The sequence below is a fragment of the Indicator indicator genome, chromosome 26, assembly GCF_027791375.1.
Source record: "Indicator indicator isolate 239-I01 chromosome 26, UM_Iind_1.1, whole genome shotgun sequence".
Classification (NCBI taxonomy): domain Eukaryota; kingdom Metazoa; phylum Chordata; class Aves; order Piciformes; family Indicatoridae; genus Indicator; species Indicator indicator.
The window spans coordinates 613,523-631,814 of NC_072035.1; the positions used below are offsets into that span (position 1 = coordinate 613,523).

The following is an 18,292-nucleotide window of genomic DNA, read 5'->3' on the forward strand; positions in this document are numbered from 1 at the left end:
ACAGTATTCCAGGTGAGGCCTCCCAAGGGCAGAGCAGAGGGCTCTGTCTTTCTGAAAAAGTCCATAGCCATCATGGCACCACCACATGGCTCCATGCAGCTGCAGCCAAGGCCTGCAGAAGGACACAGCTCAGCTCTGGCTTGCTCCTTGTAGCCCTGTGTTGGACTCTCCAGTAGTTCCCTGAACTGGGGAGCCCAGAGCTGGACACAGTATTCCAGGTGAGGCCTCACAAGGGCAGAGCAGAGGGCTCTGTCTTTCTGAAAAAGTCCATAGCCATCATGGCACCACCACATGGCTCCATGCAGCTGCAGCCAAGGCCTGCAGCAGGACACAGCTCAGCTCTGCCTCCTTCATAAACAAAGGTACCACAGCATTAGCAGAGCATTACTGGAGCAAAGGGCAGGGCTGGGAGTCTGGGAGGGATGGGTGTCAGGAAGGGTGCTTGCACCTTGTAAAGCTAGGAGCTGAGTGGGGCTGTTTCAGAGCAGCGAAGCAGGAGGTGGCCTCCTGCTCTGTGACTACCTCCTTGCACCATATGGGTGCCTGGGCTGGTGTTGAGAGTAGCAGAGGTGGAAAGTCCTCTTCTGTAAGAGCTGTGAGCAAAGCAAGGGTCTGCCTTTTGTGCACCCCATGCCATCATCTCAGCTCTGCTGGGGGCACTGCTGCTGTTCAGCCTGCACAGAAGCAGGCCCAGAGGAGACCTTGTCACCCTGTAGCTCCCTGAAAGCAGGTTGGAGTGAGGTGGGAGTCAGTCTCTTTTTCCTGGTAACAAGCAATAGGATGAGAGGAAATGGCCAAAAATTTTGCCAGGGGAGGTTTAGGTTGGATATTAGGAAATATTTCTCCCTCAAAAGGGTTGTGAGGTGGTGGGAGAGGCTTCCCCTGGAAGTGGTGGAGTCAGAGTCCCTGCTGGGATTTAAAAGCTGTGTGGATGTGGTGCTGAGGGATGTGGATGATGGTGAACTGGTGGTGCTGCTTTAATGGCTGGACTGGAAGATCTTGAAGCTCTTTTCCAACCTGAACGATTCTCAGATGAAGCAATTAAGGGCAGTAATTAAGCTGTAGTTCAAGGTGGCAGAGCCCTGGGGCACGGCCATGGCTCTTGCTCTTTGGAACCGCAGGGTGCAGCTGTGTGCGCTCCGCCCCCACGGGAGGGCCTGCCCAGTGCTGCCCGGGGTGGGACCCAGTTGGACAAGGACCACCAGCAAGCAGCAACACTAGCAGCAGCGGCAGGATGGGGCTGGAGCTGTACCTGGATCTGCTCTCGCAGCCCTGCCGCGCTGTCTACATCTTTGCCCGCAGCAACAACCTCCCCCTCGAGTTCAAACAAGTGGAGCTGCTGAAGGGTGAGCAGGGCTGGGGGTGGTAGCGCCTGGGGGCTTCCTCTGCCGGGGACTGAAGCCTCTGCTGAGGACAGGGTGCTGCAGAAAGTTCCTGACATTACAGATGAGAACAGGACCTAATTTTGCCGAGGAGCTCTGGCTGGCAGCGGCAGCTTCAGTGCCTGCCCCGCTCCACGCTCCTGCCCCCACAGAGCTTTGGGGCAGGCACGGAACCGGCCACAGGCAGCAGCCCATGGGCCACAGCAGGCTCCTCTGAACGGAGAGCTCAGGACGTGCCTGGTGTTGAGGCAGTTCCCCAGTCAGATGAGCAGCAGATCAGCAGGGCTGGGACGCTGGAGCAGGGCTGGGCACAGCGCTGGTTTGTGCTGCTGGCTCTTGGCCCAACCTCCTTAGAAATGTTTGCACTCCCGGAAGCAGCAGCGGCTGCAAGCTGACAGCATAGGCCACAGCCCATGTTCACTATGCAGCACTTTTTAATTGCTTATGAACTTAAAGGAGACTGTGGTGTACAGTCCAAGCCAGGAACTTGGAGCCAGATGGTCCCCACAGACTTCTCACCTGTTTGCAGACACATCCTGAGCATCAATGCCCAGTAAAATTTCTCCTTTTCCTCCTCAGGACAGCAAAAGACAGAGGAGTTCCGGAAGGTGAACCTGCTGATGACAGTCCCTGCACTAAAGGATGGTGCTTTCACCTTGGCTGAGAGGTGAGGCTCAAACAAGCTTAAGCCCCACTGCAGTATATGCTCATCCCAATGCCCTGTTTGGTCTCTCCTGGGGCTCCAGCCCATGCAGCTGTTTGCCTCCACCCTGTCTGTGCCACTTGTATGTGCCACAAGCCTGTGGTGCAGGAGAAACTTTCTCATGTCACCAGCCTGAAGAGCACTGATCAGGGAGGGATCTGTGAGCTGCTGCTTGGAGCTAGCCTGCATGCAGGCAGTGCTTCTGAGCTCAGATCCCTGTCCATGTGTCCCCTGCTCTCTGTCTTCAGCTGCAGGTCAGTGCAGTGCATCTGACACGAGGCCCTGCTGCTGGGTAGCCAGGCAGTGCCCAGCTCTGCTTTGCTGTCAGCTCATTCTGGGGCTCACACTGCCTCCAAAACGTGGATGGTAGCTGCACAAGCAGACCACATCCGCCTTGCTGGGCTGATGGATCAGAGAGCTGCTGCCCCTGAGCAGCCAGCCCAGCACAGCCTCCCTCCTGTGCTATGCCTCGCTGGCAGCCATGTCCTGCAGCTCTGCCTGACTCAGATCAGGTTTAAGTGGCTGCTGGTCCAGCAGTGCAAAATCTGGGGCAGGAGGAGAGGACAGGACTGGGTGCTGTAATGTCAGGTGCTCAGCTCACTGCTCTGCCTTGCTCTCTGCTCAGCATTGCCATCCTCCTGTACCTGGCCCGGAAATTCAAAACTCCTGACCACTGGTACCCAGCTGACCTGCAGAAGAGGGCTCGGGTTGATGAGTACCTGTCCTGGCAGCACACCAGCATTCGTGCAAAGGCAAGCACCATCCTGTTACACAAGGTAAAACCACTGGATACCAAACCAGAAACGCCAGGGGCTGTGAGGGCAGTGGCCCAGGGGGTGCCTCCAGGGCACAGGGCCCTTGTAAGCAGTGCACAAAGCAGTTTTCTCAGCACCACGTGTGGCTAGTGAGGAATACTTAGAAGGTGATGGTGGGAGGGCCTGGACTCAGTTGGGAGGGAAACGTCAAAGTAATTTGTTTCTGCTTCCTGCCAGATGCTGATGCCTATCCTCACAGGCAAGCCAGTTCCTGCAGAGAAAATGCAAAGTTTAACTGAGGACCTGAATGTGGTCCTCAACCAGTTTGAGGAGAAGTTCTTGGAGGACAAGCCCTTCATCGCTGGCACTGAGGTCTCCCTGGCAGACCTTCTGGCTCTGGAGGAGTTGGTGGAGGTGAGCATCAACCCCAGCACTGCTGGGTGTGCAAGGAGGCTCATGGGCAGGCTAGGCTAAGTCGTGGTTGCTGCACCACCGCCTCTTTATTGGCAGATCTTTCTCCCTGCACTTAATTCCTAAGTGGAGTTAAATCTTGTTCCTTTTTGACTGTGGCCATAAGGAGCGTGCCAGGGAACACCTCCTTGGAGACAGTTCTCTCTAGAAAAGTGTGGCCAGAGTCCCTCAAAGGCAAAAAGGGAACTGACAAACTAGGCAGAGAAATGCAACTACTTGGGAGAGATGTGTTGGGTGTGCACAGACCTCTGGTTCTGCATTAGACAGTTCCTGGGTTAGCCATGGCAGAGTTCTTCCACTGCACAGCCCAGGGGACAGCCACTGCTGAGGATGGGCACCACTTGGGTCCTGTGTGCTAAGAACCAGAGGTGAACTCCACTGCATGTGGCCACTGCCTGCTGCCTTGAGCCAAAGGCATATCTGTGCTTTGTTCTGGTCCCATCCCTGGTAAATGTGCTGCTTGGCTCACTCTCAGGTTCTCTTCTTCTCTCTCTGCAGCCTCTAGGTGTTGGCCACGACCCCTTTGAGGGGAGGCCGAAGCTGACAGAGTGGCGCAGGAGGGTGGAAGGGGCAGTGGGGAAGCAGCTCTGCCAGGAAGCTCGTCAGGTGCTGCTGAACCCCAGCAACTTCTCTGCTGATAAGATCCCACCTGAAGTGCTGGAGGGTTTGAAGAAGTACCTAAAGTAGGACACCTAGGATTAAAGTGGTGTATTCTTTCTTGCTGGCTTCTTGTAGCTCCGTTCAGCATTTCTTCTAAAAACCATTCCACAAAAGGCACTTCAGACACAACCCTTCTGCAACTCAGAAAGGAAGAGAATTAACTAGAATCACAGAATGGTAGGGGGTGGAAGATCATCTGGTCCAACTCTCCTGCCAAAACAGGCTGACTGAGGTCAGGTTGGAGAGGAAGGCATCCAGCTGGGTTGTGAAAGTCTCCAGAGAAGGAGTCTCCACAACCTCTCTGGGCAGCCTGCTCCAGTTCTCTGTCACCATCACAGGAAAGTTGTTTCTCTTCCTGTGTTGCAGTTTGTATCCATTGCCCCTCGTCTTCTCGAGAAGAAGTCCTCTCAGTGAAGAGACTGTCCCCTTCTTCACACCCACCCTTAATGTACTGATAAACATTGGTCAGGTCCCCTCTCACCCTGCTCTTCTCAGGGCTCTCAGCCCTTCCTCATAAGAAAGATCTTCTCCTCCCTTCATTCTCCTTGTAGCCCTGTGTTGGACTCTCCAGTAGTTCCCTGAACTGGGGAGCCCAGAGCTGGACACAGTATTCCAGGTGAGGCCTCACAAGGGCAGAGCAGAGGGCTCTGTCTTTCTGAAAAAGTCCATAGCCATCATGGCACCACCACATGGCTTCATGCAGCTGCAGCCAAGGCCTGCAGCAGGACACAGCTCAGCTCTGCCTCCTTCATAAACAAAGGTACCACAGCATTAGCAGAGCATTACTGGAGCAAAGGGCAGGGCTGGGAGTCTGGGAGGGATGGGTGTCAGGAAGGGTGCTTGCACCTTGTAAAGCTAGGAGCTGAGTGGGGCTGTTTCAGAGCAGCGAAGCAGGAGGTGGCCTCCTGCTCTGTGACTACCTCCTTGCACCATATGGGTGCCTGGGCTGGTGTTGAGAGTAGCAGAGGTGGAAAGTCCTCTTCTGTAAGAGCTGTGAGCAAAGCAAGGGTCTGCCTTTTGTGCACCCCATGCCATCATCTCAGCTCTGCTGGGGGCACTGCTGCTGTTCAGCCTGCACAGAAGCAGCTGGCTCTGCCCTGCTTGTTCTTTTCTCACACTGAGCTGTGAAGATCAGGCAGCTCTCGTCCTTGTACTTTGCCTTTTGCCATCCCTCCACCTCCCCCTTTTGTTTGGCTGTGTCACTTGATCTTGGCTGGTTCCAGCTCCCAGGCTGAGAGCCCTAAGAGCTGCCTGCCAAAATCTGAGGTTGTGCAAGAGCTGTGCCTGCCTCAGTGCAAAGTCTTGTTTGGTGTCAGCTCCCCTTTTTGCCTATGGTGCAGGGCTACACCTCCAGTGACAGCTGAATGTGCTGCTCAGTTTCTGCCAGGGGCTGTTTGGAGAGGGCTAAGAGCCCTGTGGGTTCTAGAATAGAATGAGGCTGGGATGCACAAAAGGGGAGGAACGTTTAAAGAACATCCTGAGACCTTTTTAAAAACAAATCATAAATAAGCTGCAAAACTTACTGCAGTTTTATTGTGTTCTCTGTTCCAAGAAGGTCAGGGGAGGTTTAGGCTGGAGGTGAGGAGAAAGTTCTTCACAGAGAGAGTGGTTGGCCATTGGAATGGGCTGCCCAGGGAGGTGGTGGAGTCACCATCCCTGGAGGTGTTCAAGAGGGGATTGGATGTGGCACTTGGTGCCATGGTTTAGATAGTCATGAGGTTTAGGGTGACAGGTTGGACTCCATGATCTTTGAGGTCTCTTCCAGCCTTCTTGATTCTATTATTCTAAGGCGATAAAGTCCTTGAAGTGACAGAGCCAGGTGAAGGCAGAGTGCTAGAAGCCTGGAGTCAGGCAAACAAATGCCAGACAGCACGGCCAGGTAAGAATACCTGTGTGGGCTGTGCAGTGCTGACAGTGAGCTGGAGGAAAAACTTAAAGAAGGAAAGTGACCAGGGGAAAGGACTTTGAAATCCAGACAGGACTAATGGATCAACTGAACCATGAACAAAGCAACAAAGTGAACCAGGGCTGCTAATCCTGCTCCCCACCACTGAGACCAACAACCTTCTTGCTGGTAGCTCAGGACCATTCTGAAGCACAAGGACTTCTTGGGACTATTACCTGTGCACATTCACACTTCTTTTCCCCATGCCCTTAAGTCTTCTTTGCACTGAAGGAGTTTGACATCAACTCAAGTTCCTGGCAGAGCACCCTGCAAGCCTTTACTCTGGAGTGTTGGTGTTGTGTGCAGGTGCTCTGGAGGGTAAGCTGCAGGGGAAGTGAAAGGTGTGCACTGCCCCTGTCCCTCTTCTGGCCAAGGAACTGAGACTCTTATTGGACACTTCTCAATCTGAACAAGGACTCCAAAACAGTTGTGTGGTGCAGCAGTCTCAATACTTCCTGTTGCGATGCAGCTTGGGTGCTGCAGACAGACCAAGCAGTCCAACAGGAAGCCAAATTCCTATGGAGTTCTCAGGGCTGCAGTCCTGGCAAAGGGAAGCAGCTGAAAGTGTTCCAGTTTGTAGTTTCTCAGTCAGCACACTCCCAGCTCAGTGCCCAGCCTTTGCACCACCCTTTGTAACAACCCTTTACACGAGGAAAAGAGCAACTGCTTCTCCAGTTCCCTCTCCCTGGGTTTCCTGCAGCTCTTTCCAAGGATCTGTGTGTGTGACATGCAAGCTCTCTGGCATAGCACTGATAAAAGGGTGTCAGCTGAGCCAAGCTGGGGTTGACTGGGGGTGACTTTGCTCTGAGTGGCTCAGCTGCACTATTTTCCAGAGTCCCCTCAGCTTCCTCAGAGGTTTGCACCAATCTTTCTTTCGAGGTTGGTAGTTCACCATTTATTACTCGTGAACTACCATCGCTTGTGACTGGTATGTCCCTTCCCTGAGCCTGGTCTGAGCACGGCAAAGGCTGCCCACCCTTGAGGGACGGGGAGCCCTGTGTGCCCCCCCCCACCCCCGGCTCCGTTCCTGCCTCGCTGACCTCGCCAGAAAGGTTCTCCCGAGGTCCTCCGCCGCTTCCCCTCTCCGCGGGACCCTCAGTGACTTTCCTCTCCTTGCCCTGAGGCCCCCCCAAGCAGCGGACTACGCTGCCCCACGACCCCTCCTCGCACCAGGACGGGCACTGGGGCTGGAGAACGACTTCTCGCCGCCGCCGGCGCTGCCCGGGGGAGGGCCCCCAGCCGCCTCCCTCCCGTGCACGGCTCGGCCCCCGCCTGCCCACGCGGGGCGGCTCCGGGCGGCGGCGACAGTGACAGTGCCGCGGCAGCCTCCCGCGGGCCGGGCTGGGCGGCAGCAGGATGGGGCTGGAGCTGTACCTGGACCTGCTCTCGCAGCCCTGCCGCTGCATCTACATCTTCGCCCGGAGCAACAACATCCCCTTCGAGTTCAAACACGTGGAGCTCTTCAAAGGTGGGACGGGCACGGCCCGCCCGCTGCCCAGCTGCCCGCGGGTGGACGGCAGGCGGAGGGGCGAGTGCGGGCTGCAGCCCACCGGGGGCTGCGGCCTCAGCGCATCTCTCTTGGCTCTTGGCAGACTCGGTGCTGGGGAAGAAGTCGACGGCGGGGAGCGGCGCGGAGCAGCCCCGTGCAGGTTAGCGGACGTGAAGGGAGGGTCTCCCGGCTCCGAGCACCGGTACCCCAGGCACCGGCACCCCCCGCCCCAGGCGTCCGTCCGGCGGGCAGGGAGGGAAGCAGCCGCGCTGCGGGATGCTGTCGGCGCCCGCCGCTAGAGCGCGACCCCCGGGCGCGGCTGACCCCGGGACCTGGCTGTGCCCCGCTTCGTCCTCCAGGCAGAAGGGCCGCAGCCCCGAGGGGGATTTGCCCTCACGGCCCCAACGAGCCGCTTGGCTTCCCTGACGGGCGGCTACGGAACCGGCCGGCACTGTACCCATAGGAGCCCTCGGCCCGCTGCAGACCAGCAGCCGTGCGAGGAGCCTCTCTCTGCCGGGGCAGCGTCAGCCCCTGTCTGGGGAGGCTCAGGGCCAGCCGAGGCAGGCAACGCTGGAGCTGGTGGAGGCGGGAGGTCACCTGCTTATGAGAGGGGATGCAGGGCTCAGAGGAGGCTTCTCTGTGGTCTCACCTGGTATCCTCTCACGACAGGGGCTCGTACGGACAGGTGAAGCCTGCCCGGACTCGCACCTCAGAACCGAGGCCGGTGCCAGCCCCCGGGAGCTCTGCCCGCCCCACACAGCCCTGGTAACCTGAGCGGTTTCAAACGTGCCCTGCGGAGCAGCCTGAACACAGTGGTTTGACCACGCAGCTCTTCTTCCTAGGGCGGTCTCCCAGCTGTGCTGCATCTATTTTTGTGGCTCCCCAAGGAATGTTTTCTCTAGCCATTGCTGGCAGATGAGCCGCAGGGAGAGCCGGGGAGCACTCTGGGGCAGAAGCACTCAGCTGCTCAGACCTGTCCAGCACTACGAGACTATTGCCCATTGACATCTTGCATTTTCCCAGGAAACTGTTACTTTCTTTTTTTGCCTAAGGCAAAGCAACAGTTCTTTGAAATTCTTGGCAGAGGAGATGATTAGGCAGGGAGTGATTGACACATAGCCTGCTCATTTATTGTTTGTCTTTGCTACTCTGTAAAATCTTGACCACTGCTGTTCTTAGCCACCAGCATACCTCCTTGCCTGCCCTATGACTTTTGCTTGAGAATTCCTCCTGTGTGCAGCCTGCCCTGCTCTCTGACACTCTGTACGTTGCTCATTAGTTACTCCTCACAGCCCACCCCTACACGGTGTGTGTAATATCCCTGGAGGAGGTCATCAAGAATTAATGCCCCCAGTTGCAGCTGATGATAAACAGCACCCTAAGGCAAGTCAGCATCAGGGGAACGACACAGACGAGCCACCTAAGATCATGAAGCACAAAGGCTGGCACTGCTGGCTGGAGGAGAGGCACGAGCTCCAGCTCTGCTAGCAGTAAATGCAAATTCTGGCCTCTGTTTTCATGTGCCGGGCACTGGTTCCCAGGAAGCAGCCCAGAGTTGGTGTCTGTACCAAGGCTTCAATCAGTGGCAGAGTCTCAGCACAAGTGGTCTGTGTCTGCACACAAAGCCCTTGTAAGAGCCAAAGCAAATGAGGTGCCTGGGCTGGTTGTGGTGCAGTCTGTGTAACAGACACTGACCTCCCTGCCCAGCCTGCTGTGATGCCAGGTTAGTGCCATCAGGGCACTGAGCTGTTCAGTCTTCCTGATAGCACTGCTGCAGGCTCTGGCCTGATTTGGGCTCCACTCACCCACTGCTTACTTCTCCTATCGTAGTTCCTCAGCTGTCTGCTACCAAAGCCAAAACTTGATACCCAAAAGGCTGGGGTTATTTTTGGAAGCTGTTTCCTGCTGCACGTTGGCCCTGCCTGTAAAGCAGCCACTGCCACTGCCTCCTGAATGGGGCAAACAGATGCTGGTGCTGTAGATCACTGTCTGCTCATTAATGGCCCTTGTGTGTTTTGAGCAAAGGGGTTTTGAATGAGACTGCCTCTGGTCCTGCTGATTTGATTAGGATTTGCACCCTAAATGTCATGTCTGCTTCTGGAGGAGAGCTCTTAAAACGAGCAAAGCAAACTCCTCACACCTTTGACACAGGTGTTCCTGGGCTTGTACAGTTCCCTGGCATCCAACTGCTGACTGGCAGGTCCAGTGCCTGCAGCAGGAAACTGGAAACCTGATTAGCAGTCAGCTGTTAATGCCTCCACACCACAGAGCTATGGAGTTGTTTAAACTCCTATGGGATGGTGTCTTCTGTTTTCCTGGCAGAGGTAGGTTGGCATGCAGAGAGAGGCAGGAGTAAGGCAGGGCAGAGGTGCTAGAGTTTCCTTGCCCCTTAGCTAATGTCCCCTCCCCGTGGCAAAGTGGAGGATTTCATGAGCCTGCTGTTGTGTTGCTGGCATTTGTGGTTTTCCCACCCCAGCAGAAACAATGGAGACATCCTCAGCTGCCTGTCTGCTGAGGGATCAGCTCTGCTGACAGCATTTACTTGCTTTGTGAAAGCTCAATTCCCTCTGCTCTTCAGAGACAAAGCAGAGAGGAACAAGCCTGTTTCTCCCTGTGTCTGTAAGCCAGTCATGTTCTTTGATTAATTAGCCACAACAGCTTTGCAGTTGCTTTCCATCCTGGCTAGAGTCAGCTCCATGCACTAACTTCAGGAAAATGACTTCGTCCTGGTCAGGACCAGGAGTAGCAACCATCTGCCCTCATGAGGATGCTCTGCATGCAAACTCAACTTTTCCAGACCCTGCTTCCTTGGCAAATATATATACTTTTAGGTGCTCAGTTGTCTTCATCCTAACTGCTGGTTTCCCCCTACCCTGGCCCGAGTACACTTCTAACCTCCAGCTTGTCTGTTCGTGTTCTTAGGGCCATCAAGCAGTGAAGGAGCTGGCAAAGTCAGCCTCCTGAAGAAGGTACCAGCATTGAAGGATGGAGACTTCACCCTAGCAGAATGGTAAGAACTCAGTGCTTAGACTTCCTTGGGTGCCAGGACTCTGCAGCATTGAGGAGATGCCAGTCCTGCTGAATGAGGGAGGGTTCCTGAGCACCTTGGTTATTTGTGATGCTGTAACCTCATTTGTTCTGTTGCCATTTTCCATTTGAATTCTCTTCCAGGGCTTCTTGATCTTGCCCTGGGTGCACTTACCTCAAAATGGGATTAGAAACACTTCTGGGGAACATTGAAAGCTTGCAACAATCCCTTTTGCCCTAGGGAAGAATTCTGTTTAGCTGAATGAGTCGCCAAGACCAAGGGCACACCTAGAGAGAAAAGATTCAGGGTTTGCTTTGTCAGGATTAGTAAGCAGACTGGTGCCATAATACTGCAATATTGAACTGTAGCAGTGTCAGCATGGCCAGGGGGCTGCATTTCCTTCTGGTTTGTCAGCACAGGAGTTTCTGTGGCATCTCTTGTTGTAGCAGCAGCCTACATCTTGCTGCAGATGAATAAGATGTTTTTCCATCTGACTTCTTCTGCCAGTTAACAAAAGTATAAACATCTGCACAAATGCAGGAAGATTCTGCAGGCTCTCCTTGCTGGAACTTCACAGCCTCACAGATTGCATTCAGTTGGAAGGGACCCTCAGAGGGCATGTTGTCCAACACCCCCAGCCAGAGCAGGCTGCCCAGGACTACATCAAGTTTAATCTTGACTGTCTGCAGGGATGGAACCTCAAGCACCTCCCTGGGCAGCCTGTGCCAGTGTCTCCCTACCTTCCCTGTGCAGAGCTTCCTCCTGCTGTCCAACCTAACCCTGCCCTGCTCCAGTTCCAAACTCTTGCCCCTGGGCCTATCCCCACAGCCCCTTCTGAACAGTCCCTGCCCAGCCTGCCTGGAGGTGCCCTGCAGATACTGCAGTGCAGCTCTAAGGTCTCCCTGGAGCCTTCTCTTCTCCAGGCTGCACAACCCCAATTCTTTCAGCCTTTCATGACAGGAGAGGTTCTCCAGGCCTCTGATCATCTTGGTGTCCCTCCTCTGGACCCCCTACATGTCTCTCTTGTGTTGGGGGTCCCATAGCTGGACACAGTAGTGCAGGTGAGGTCTCACCAAAGCAGAGAGGTAAAATCACCTCCACTGACCTCAGTGGAAGCTGCAGGCTAGAGGCAGATGTGATGAAAAGGTAACACAGCCCCTTAGAGTTTGGCCAGGTGCACAAGCACATAGGTCTCAGAGAGATGGGTCAGAAGAGTTGAGGAGCAAGTGGGGTTCACATTGCTGAGGGGTGATCCTGGAGCTTTGTGGTTTGCTTGCCCCAGCACTGTCCAGCAGTACTCTGCACCACAGACAGTGCTGTGATTTCCTAGCAGGTGAGTTTCCATGGGAGCTAAGGTGATGAAGTTCCATCTCTGATGTCAGCAGGAGTTAGATGCCTATGTACAGTCCCCAGGCCCCAGGGGAAATCCTAATCTGAGCGCTGGATGAGTGGCAGCAGCCAGCTGAGAAGGGGCCAGAGAGGGAGCTTAGGGAAAAGCACTCTGCAGCCTAACTCCCTGAACCTTGTCTCTGGTGTCTGTCTGAGCAGCACAGCCATCCTGCTGTATCTGAGTCGGAAGTACAACACTCCTGACCACTGGTACCCAGCAGACATCCAGAAGAGGGCCCAGGTGGATGAGTACCTCTCATGGCACCATGCTAATATCCGGGCTAGTGCTCCCAAGACCATGTGGATCAAGGTAAGCAGACTGAATGCTAAAAGCCTGGGGAAGTGATGGTTTTCCTGGCCCCACTCTGGAGTTTCTCACAGCTAGGCCATTCCTAGCTCAAGGAGCTCTCAGAGAAGGGAGAAGCACTTGGTGGCATGGGTTAGCTGATGTCGTGGTGTTAGGTCATAGGCTGGACTTGATGATCCCAGAGGTCTTTTCCAGCCTCAATAATTCTGTGATTCTTACTGCCCAGCATTAGGATCTGGCAAAATCAACTCTAGTTATCTGCCTTTGTTGTTGTTGTTGTTGTTCTTTTGGGGTTTTTCTCTAAAGTAGGTCTGGCACAGAAGGTCTCCAAGCCCAGCAGACTTCCATTGCCTGGATGTGTGAATGAAGGTGTAACAGATTAGGTGTTGCTTCCAAGGGCCTCCCTGCACCGCTGTGCAGGGCCTGCAGAGGCAGAAGTTTGGCTTCTCTGTGGAGCCTGGGCTTTCTTGTTGGAAGCACAAAGCATTCTTCACACAAGTCCCTGCAGCCGCAGCAGGCTGGAAGTCAAGAAGGAGCTTTCTGCTTGGAGCACATCTGGGGACTTCTCTGGAATGGGCTCGGGGATAGAGGCACAGAGAGAAGAGCAGAATTTCTTTATTCAGTGTGGTCAAATCCATTTCCATTGAGGCAAAATGTACAGAACCACCCTGAGGCAGACAATTATTTGCTGTCAGATGATTTTGCTGGACACCTATCTGCAGACAGCTCACCAGACAATTAATGCAGTGGCCTGGGAGAGACCCAGTGCCAATACAGGCCTGCAAGTACCCCTGTGGTATGGAATTTCAGATGAAATCCTTTGCACAGGATTCTTCCTCTGTACTGTCTGCCCTTGTCTGTGCCTAACAAAGCATATCAGGACTCATTTAGCTTTTTGATTTGCTGACATTTGAATTTTTGGCTACAGAGCACAGAGTAACAATTCAAATCTGAGTCAGAAGAAGCAGTTTCTTCCAGTCTCTGCAGGCTGTTATTGCAGAGCTCCAAGGGGAAGAAATCCAACTAATTGTTGCTGGTAATTAGATAACCCAGATACAGAAAAGAGCTCAGAATAATTGAAAATGGGGAAACACAGAAAGCCATCATGTAAGAGAAGGAATATTAGGTAGACATGGGAGAAGATAGACTGCCCTGAGGTACAGAGAAGGAAGAAGTTGTTATGTCAAGTGATAATCCACAGAGATCCCATCATGCAGAACTGGAACCATGAATTTTCTGATTAAATAGGTTCCACATGTATTTGGCAAAAGTTCTCTCTTGGACTGAGCAATTCCTGCTTGATTTGTTGAATATATTAGCAGGAATAGAAATTCAGTCTGCTTCCACTTCTGGAAACTTGGGTCTGTGATGCTGCTTCTCCCAAGGAGCTGTTTTCCTTCATCTGTGGTAGGTGGAGGCAGCACAGCTGTGAAACTCTTGACTCAGGTGGCGTGTGCAGCTCTGTGGGTGGTGACCAGCCTCATGGAGAAAGGCAGCCACCCCCTGTGCCAGCCAGCCTGTGCAGACAAGGACTGCGCTTACATCACTGCTCTTGGAGTGATTTCCAGTGGTTTGAAGAGTGATGCTTGGGAGACCACAGAAAAGCTGCTGTAGAAATGGTGCTTACCCACCCCCAGCCTTGCTGGCTGCTGGCACACAGAGGAAGCCACTTCCTGCCCCTCCAGCTGGTGCTGAGGCTGAGGTCCTCTTCCCATGCTCCCAGCCACAGCCATCACCATGCTCTCCTTTCCCTCACCATGCAGGACAGGCACCTGCCTGCCTGCCCCTCCAGCACCCAGTTACACAGCAGGGTGGGCAGCATGGGTGTCTGGTGGGCAGCATGGGTTTTGGTGGGCAGGCAGCCTCCTGGCCTGTCTGGGTAGATTGTTGAAACACAGGGCACGGCAGGGCTGACTGTGGCTAAGACTTGTCTTCCCTGGAGCTGTTGGCCAGTTTTCTTCTGCAGCCCAGCAAGGTGGAGTGGCAGGGCACAGCTGCTGGGCACAGAATGAGCTCCATCCCATCCTGCAGGTGGCTGTCCATTAGCTGGAGGTTACAGCTACCCAGGACTGCTTGTGTGCTCTGTCCATGAGGTACCTGGCACTGCAGCAGCCCAGGAAGCTCCAGCATCATGGGGTGTAACTTAAATGGCCACCACCAGACCCACAAGCAGGTGGCTGACTTCACTCTGAAGTCCCTTCTCTCCCCAGGTGCTGATTCCCCTCTTCACAGGGCAGCCACTGCCCTCTGAGAAGCTCCAGGAGGTTATGGAGGGACTCTCCAGCTCCCTCAAGCAATTTGAGGAAAGGTTTCTGCAGGACAAGGCTTTCATCATCGGGAGTGAGATCTCCCTGGCAGATCTTGTGGCCATTGTGGAGCTGATGCAAGTGAGTGCTGGAGTGTGGCAATGATCTCAGAGAAGGGAACAGAAACGCTGCTGGGCAGGGAGAGGTGCAGCATGTGGTAATGCTTCACTGCAGAGAGGAGTGAGGGCATCTCTCAAGAGAACAATGAGGAGATGATGGGAGGGGGGTCAGAAAACCAGCTAACAACAACAACGAAAAAGGGAAGCTGGCTGCAGCACTTTCTTTTGTTTCTCCTTTCTAACAACCCTTCTTGTCCTTTGTCCTTTGCTGTGGCTTTGACCTCTGGAGAAGGAGGTCATATATAAAAGTGAGGAGAAGCAGCAGCAGACAGGTCTGATGAAACAGAAAAATATTCCTGTATCATTTTCTTCATGCAAGAATATTCCTCTCCAGATGGAACCTGCCCACACCACGCCTGGGAGCTGCAAGGAAGCCTGAGTGGCAATCAGATTAACTCTGTAACAAGCTGGTTGATCTCTGGCAGACCATCAGGGCCGGCACCCTGCAGCCCAGAAGTGATTTTTCTCTTCCAGTTCTGTATCCCAGAGACTTAAAACCAGCACTGTGTACTGGAGTGGCCTAGGCAGGCAGTGGGAGGGAGTAGATTTTATGTCAGTTAAGGCATCTGCAAGACTCAGTGTTTTGTGCTGTGCCTTTGCTGTTCAGCACAGCACTCAGTACTGCAGGCTGAGTGGTTGTCCCTGGAGCTGTTAGCCACCATGGCTTCAGTGCTGTCCCTGAGAGTCACTCACATGTGGTAGTCATCTCTGCTGCCCCTAACAGCTGTCCTGGCACTCAGGAATTGACCTTTAATGCTCAGCCTACCTTCTGTGTCCCCAAAATAGACACCCTCCTCCCTGGTGCTCATCTGTGAGCAGTTCCTCATTTACTTGCCTCTGCCTGCACCTGCAGGTGCACACCTGCTGTCTTGGTGAAGAAGTGGCTGCCCAGTGGCTCACTGTTGATCTCTCCCCCTTCCTGCAGCCTGTTGGAGTTGGTTGTGACATCTTTGAAGACAGACCAAGGCTGATGGAGTGGCGCAGGCGAGTGGAGGACGCTGTGGGGAAAGAGCTTTTCTTCCAAGCCCATGAGATGCTCCTCAACATCAAAGAACTGAGCAACATTCAAATTGACCCACAACTGAAAGAGCACCTAGCACCTGTGCTGATGAAGATGCTGAAATGAATTAAGCTATCTTAGCATTCTGGCTGCCTTTTGGGTTTTTTAAACAACTCCTCTGACCTCCAGTCCTACCTGTGCCTGGGAACAGCACTGCCAATCTGACAGAGAAATTGCAGAGTGTTTACCCCACACCAGCCCTCTTTGGTATCTTTGAGGGGTGGAAGCTGGGGAAGGTTTAAGACCTGAAACATTCAATTTGTACAAGAGGCTGAGGCCCTAGAGGTCACTGAAGGTGTGAATCTGGGGGTTATTTCAGCATCAGTCTCCCCAGAGTAAGCAGAGACAGGAATGGTATCTCCTGGCAAAGCTGGTCACAGCAGAGACCTGTGTAGGATGAGTGTTGGTTTTATGTGCTTGTAACATCTGCAGCATGATCCTCACCTCCTCAGCTTGTGTCTGCACAGAAAAGTGCAGCACAAAACTACAGGGAGTCACAAAAGGGAAACAAAAACCCCACAAACATTTAATGATGATTTAAGTTTCTTTTTGCTGAGACATCCTCCTTGCCTGTCCATGTACATTCTGAGCTTCTATTTGCCTTTAGGTTCCTGTGAGAAGTTCCTTCATACTGATCTGCAGCTGTGGTTGTTAGTAATGCTGCAGTTTAACCTCTGCTCCCTGTTTCTGAGAGCCTGGCTTTTGGTGGTGCTCAAGGGGCTGCTCTCGGAGAGTGGTGCAGCAAAGACCAAGCCACTTCAGAAAGCTGGAGGTGGCTGTGGCCTCAGAATCACTGCCTACCTAGAGTACTCTGTTGGTACTACCTAGGGAATACACTGAAAAGAAGCATTCACAAGGATTTCTTGAAATGGGACAGCAAGTAAATAGTTTGTTGGGTGGGGTTTTTAATAGCAATCCACAGTTCTAGAAATGCAGAGAGGGACTCAATCTGACTATGCTCTTCTGAGACTCTTCTGATGGCAGTTCACCAAGTAAGGCACCCAGTGCTGCTGAAGCAATTAGAGAGATTTTTTGTGGCATTGAGCAACATAAGCACCAAAATAAAAGGGCAGAGAGTTGGGTTGGGTCTTTTTTTCCTGGCCATGTTTATTTCTGGCCAGCTTTAGTTCACTTGCAAATCCCCTCTGTACCTGCAGCACAACTGCAGATGAGGTAAAACAAAATCCAACCATTCCCAGTTCCTTCAGCTGAAAACAGCAAAATTGCAGAGGATGCAGGAACTGCTGGAGTCTCTCTCTGCATATTTCTGTTCATAAGGAGTTGAACTTTCCTCTGAAATCCTTACCCAAGAACAGTTCCTGTAAGGAGTGAGACAAAATGAGTTAAATGCTGCAGGAAAGGCTTCTCTGGCTAATCAAGAGGCTCCTTTTCTTTCCAGTGCCACCACATCCTGGCCAGGGAAATTGCTGCTGCCAAGTTCTATGAACTATGTGTTCTGCTGAGGTTCTTCACTAAGGTTTCAGTTCTAGGTATGACTGATTGAGCCCAGAGCTTAGGGACATCTTTGGATTCCCTGTCTGGAAAGTGATTTCACTGCATACTTCACGTTACATCAGCAGGAAATTCTGGGGTGATGTTCTCTGTAAAGACATGGGACCCCCTGAAGGCCTTCTCTTCTGGTGAACCAAAACCAGCAGCAGCAGGCTTATGTTTGTTCCTACCCTTCCTCTCTCTTCTTCCCAAACCACAGCTGAATATCACATTTTTATTGATGCTTTGATTGATTGAGTGTTGCCAGCAACTAACCTGCATTTTACATGGGAAGTGGTTGACCTTCTGGATGATCATGAGAGTGGAATTGCTGAATGGCTGCTGACAAGTGCAGATGTGCAGGGGGGAGAAGTGTGTCCAGCAGAGCTAGGGAAGTTCTCCTGCCCCTCTACTCTGCCCTGCTGAGACCTCACCTGCAATATTGCATCCAATTCTGGGCTCCTCAGCTCAAGAGAGACAGGGATCTGCTGGAGAGAGTCCAAGGGAGGGCTGCAAGGATGCTGAAGGGACTGGAGCAGTGCCTGGGGAGGAGGGGCTGAGAGCCCTGGGGGTGGTTAGTGTGGAGAGGAGAAGGCTGAGAGGGATCTGATCAATGTCTATCAATAGCTGAGGGCTGGGGGGCAAGAGGGAGGGGCCAGGCTCTGCTCAGTTGCACTCTGGGATAGGACAAGGGGCAATGGATGGAAACTCCAGCACAGGAGGTTCCACCTCAACAGGAGGAGGAACTTCTTCACTGTGAGGGTGACAGAGCCCTGGAGCAGGCTGCCCAGAGGGGTTGTGGAGTCTCCTTCTCTGGAGCCTTTCCAGCCCTGTCTGGATGTGTTCCTGTGTGACCTGTGTTGGATTCTATGGTCCTGCTCTGTCAGGGGCTTGGACTGGATGATCTCTGGAGGTCCCTTCCAACCCCTAACATCCTGTGATGTCTGTAGGAGGGAAAAAGCCTACCATGATTTTCCAAAGGCTGAACATGTTTGAGGGCACTTGCTGCTGTTGTGTCCTCTCTTGGTTCTATCTTTATTTATTCTCCTACCAACATTTTGATCACCTGCTCCAAGACAGAAACAACAAAGCATCAAGAGGGAAGGACATTGCACATCATTAAAGATGCTTGTGACAGCTCCAGGTAACTGCTAACATCTGATATTTGAATCTTCACTTTTCCCTGT

General features: G+C 53.2%; 2 protein-coding genes across 2 annotated transcripts; both read left to right on the forward strand.

The window, feature by feature from the left end:
* Positions 1-1,223: 1,223 nt before the first annotated feature.
* On the forward strand, positions 1,224-7,227 carry LOC128975843 (glutathione S-transferase theta-1-like). Its single transcript, XM_054392899.1, has 7 exons — positions 1,224-1,346; positions 1,962-2,049; positions 2,711-2,861; positions 3,078-3,254; positions 3,810-3,994; positions 4,338-4,435; positions 7,040-7,227. The coding sequence occupies exons 1-7, from the start codon at positions 1,235-1,237 to the stop codon at positions 7,225-7,227; spliced, it is 999 nt and encodes a 332-aa protein (XP_054248874.1). The 5' UTR covers positions 1,224-1,234.
* A 45-nt stretch (positions 7,228-7,272) lies between these two features.
* LOC128975715 (glutathione S-transferase theta-1) lies at positions 7,273-15,680 on the forward strand. Its single transcript, XM_054392736.1, has 5 exons — positions 7,273-7,384; positions 10,328-10,415; positions 11,982-12,132; positions 14,340-14,516; positions 15,480-15,680. Exons 1-5 carry the CDS (start codon positions 7,273-7,275, stop codon positions 15,678-15,680), a joined length of 729 nt encoding a protein of 242 aa, XP_054248711.1.
* The last annotated feature ends 2,612 nt before the right edge of the window (positions 15,681-18,292 follow it).